Genomic DNA, 3,335 nt, shown 5'->3' on the forward strand with positions numbered 1-3,335 from the left:
ATTTTCATAGTGTTAAAGTTTAGCATATGACCTTTTTGCTAAAGTTTAGCACAAATGGAACCAAACATGTATACTAAAAGGACGGTGCTAAAATTTAGCACTCATTAATAAATTAACTCTTCCTTTGATGCTAAACTGTGCTGAAAGTCATCCCCTAACTCATTAATGCTCTTTGCTCCTCCTTTAGCACTCTATCCAGATACAGGTGCTAAAGTTTAGCACTTGCTAAAATTTAGTAGATGGGATTTAAATATGCCCTAGCCTTTGAACTAGGGAACGAGAGACAACAAGTAGCTTTCTTTTTATTAATCGCCAATTGGAGAGGCGCCCAACCCCACACAAGCGTCGAAATAGAGTCAAAACCCTGCCTCCCTATATATACGCTCCCAGCACGCTGCCTCTTGCTCCCAGGCTAACGTGTCCTGCTCGTTGGCTCGGTGCTACTGCACGTCCCCATCCTCTGCCTCTGCACGTACGTACGTACCGACGAGGCAGCGGGCAGAGATGGGAGGCGTAGGCGAGGCGGTCGAGGTGACGGAGCTGGAGCTTCGCATCCAGTTAATGGACGGCGGCAGCTACAACATCAACGACAACGCGGACCTCCTGGCGGAGATCCTGGCGCGGCTGGACGGGCGGTCGCTGGCCGCGGCGGCCGGCGTGTGCCGCCTGTGGGCCGCCGTGGCGCGCCGCGACGCCGTGTGGGAGGCGCTGTGCCTCCGCCACGTCGGCCCCGCGCCGTCGGCTGCGGCGGCGGCGGCCGTCGCTGGTCCGGCCACCCGCGCCGTCGTCGCCGCGCTCGGCGGGTACCGCCGCCTCTACCGCCTGTGTCTCGGCCCGGCGCTCGACCGGCTGGCGCAGGCCCAGGCCCAGGTCCAGGCGGCGCGGGCGCACCGCCTGTCCCTGTCCCTCTCCCTGTCGCTCTTCTCCATCGACTGCTACGAGCGCCTCGGCAGCGGCGGCGGGCCCAGCGCCGGCGCGAGCGCGCCCGGGAGGCGGCAGCAGCCGTCGTCGCTGCTGTTCCTCTGCAAGCCCGTCGACGTGTCGTGATGGCAGTGATCAGCTGTCGTCGTCGCTCCTCTGCTCGTCCTTTCCATGCCGTCGCGTCGTGCTTGGCGTACGCTGCCGGGACTTTGCTGCCTGCTAGTACCTGCTGCAATGCTTGCCCGACTGACTGCCGCCGCCGACCGCCCGCCGCTTGACATAATCATTAATTAGGGTTCGTTTCGTCGATTAGTACTACGGACGAACAAATAAGCAAACGAGAGGTCTTGAATCAATTCAAGCTGTAGTACCGTACCGGAGAGAGGCATATTGAATTCCAATCCAACAATGGCTATTCTTTCTTTCGTTGCTTCACAAGGAGAAGGACTACACACCCCGTGTAGTGTAGGCTTGGGCGCTTGCTTGTCCGCACCCGCTTGGCGGCTTCCTGGTGTTGCCTTGCCGCTGCATCGGCGGCGGGATGCCTGCGTTGCGTGTGTGCACCTCGCGCGCGCGTGCAGCTCACCTCGATCGCCATTGCTTCCGTGCTCGGCTGGCTCCACCTCCATGCCTGGCTGTCGACTTGGGCCGCCTGTGTGCGAACGGGTGACGGACGCACAGGCACGCCGCGCGCATGGCCCAGCCGTACGTGACGCCGACCGAGTCTGAGTAGATCATGTGGACGTCCGCCGTCCGCCGCCGCTCGAGGGCAGCTCTCCGTCACCACTAGCGCCGCACCTTCTTGCGCACCATGTTCTTTCCTTAGTGTCCCCGCTCGCACTCGTCGTACATGTTGAGAAACCCTAATGAAGGGTTATGTGGGCAAATACCGAATATAGCCCTGAGGGCTATCGCGTCTATATATATATATATAGAACATGTACCCCTTATATGGAATAGAGAAGAGAAAGAGGCCAGAGGCCCAACCCTACATCGTGTCTATTGTGTTTCCTCTGTCGTGCTAATGGGAAGGGAGACGGGTCTTCCACAACTTCTCGCGCCTCTACTGCTGACGGGAGGGAAGGAAGCGGATCTGGTGATCCGTGGTAACGTAGTTCTCAACACGTTATCAGCACGCTCTACCTCGATGTTGCTGCGAGATCAGATCTGCATCAACTCTTCGTCAAGCCGGCAGGTCCTCCGGCCTAGCCGAACTGTCCTACGCGACAGACTTCGATTTCCCTCTACGCAATCGAGCAGTATGTGTTTCTAAGTAGATTGGATATTATCCTCGATCTGCATCGTTCAACGTCTTGAACGCCGTCTGCGCCCATGAATTCCTGGAGAATAGCGCATGCAATAGACCGGGTCACACCTTTTTTGCGTCGCTCGAGTGGCGTGCTGGTGCTTCGATTTCTCTACACAATAGAGATGTATGTCTTTCTCAGTACATTTAGATCTACTGTTCTATATTGTTCATCGGAAGAGAACGCGTGCTAGCCGCCTAGCCCTGCACAGTAGCCGACGGCTACTCAGCCACACGCGAGGAATGGAGCCGGTCGAGGAATGGAGCCGGTCAGCTCGGAAACGCTTCTGCTTCCGTAATGGCCGCGCGTCCAGTACTCCAGTCAAGCGCCTTGCATGCTAAGGAAAAGAAAAAAAGTAGACCAACAACACGATCGCTTGCATGCATAGTTGGTCTCGTGCATGGCCGCATGCAAAAAGCATCTGAACCCCACTTTCAGAATTCCGTGACAATTTCCCAATACATTAAATAAATAGAATAACACAAGTTTTATATAGTGTTCTATATCTTAATTAATTATTTCCTGCAGTAAATAATTAGTAGAGAAATATATGTTTAAATATGGAAAATGCTTTCTACACCTGATGTGTTATGCTCATGCAATAATTTTGGTGTTTATTTTCTGCTTTTTATTTATTGTAGCAGAAAATTATTAAAATGCATGTAAAGTCTATATAAGGTATACTCAAATCGCTCTAAATATTTGCTATGTGTCGAGCCTTCGGACTCACATCGAACGATTAAATTGTATAATGGGTACTCAGACACGCCGATCAGGCTGCGTTGGTAATCGGCTGAGTTATGGCATTAGCTGAATATTGACTGCGCCCTGGCAACACGACGCAATATTTGTGCCGTTCGTACTTGGCTGCGTCATATGATTGCTATGTCGCGCTCTCCATTAATCGGATCGCTCCCGTTGAGTCAGACCGCCATCGCTGAGTCGCGTATTTTTCGCATGCCCTGTAGGCACTGTCTGTCTGCCGTGATCATGGAGTCACAATTGCGCCTGTTGCGCATGTTGCGTGGACTTATCGTGTACCCCAATTACCGAGTCACAACTGCGCCTGTTGCGCTTGTTACAAAGGCTTGTTGTGTTGTGGTAGCC

At 53.9% G+C, this 3,335-nt stretch overlaps 1 protein-coding gene across 1 annotated transcript; it reads left to right on the forward strand.

Moving 5' to 3' along the window:
• The first annotated feature begins 419 nt into the window (after positions 1-419).
• Positions 420-1,911, forward strand: LOC100284224 (F-box protein GID2). Its single transcript, NM_001157119.3, has one exon. It carries the CDS (start codon positions 505-507, stop codon positions 1,045-1,047), a length of 543 nt encoding a protein of 180 aa, NP_001150591.2. The 5' UTR covers positions 420-504; the 3' UTR covers positions 1,048-1,911.
• The last annotated feature ends 1,424 nt before the right edge of the window (positions 1,912-3,335 follow it).

This window comes from Zea mays, chromosome 9 (genome assembly GCF_902167145.1).
Source record: "Zea mays cultivar B73 chromosome 9, Zm-B73-REFERENCE-NAM-5.0, whole genome shotgun sequence".
NCBI lineage: Eukaryota > Viridiplantae > Streptophyta > Magnoliopsida > Poales > Poaceae > Zea > Zea mays.

Coding starts and splice junctions, on each gene's coding strand:
- LOC100284224 (NM_001157119.3), top strand. CDS start 505: ATGGGAGGCGTAGGCGAGGCGGTCGAGGTGACGGAGCTGGAGCTTCGC.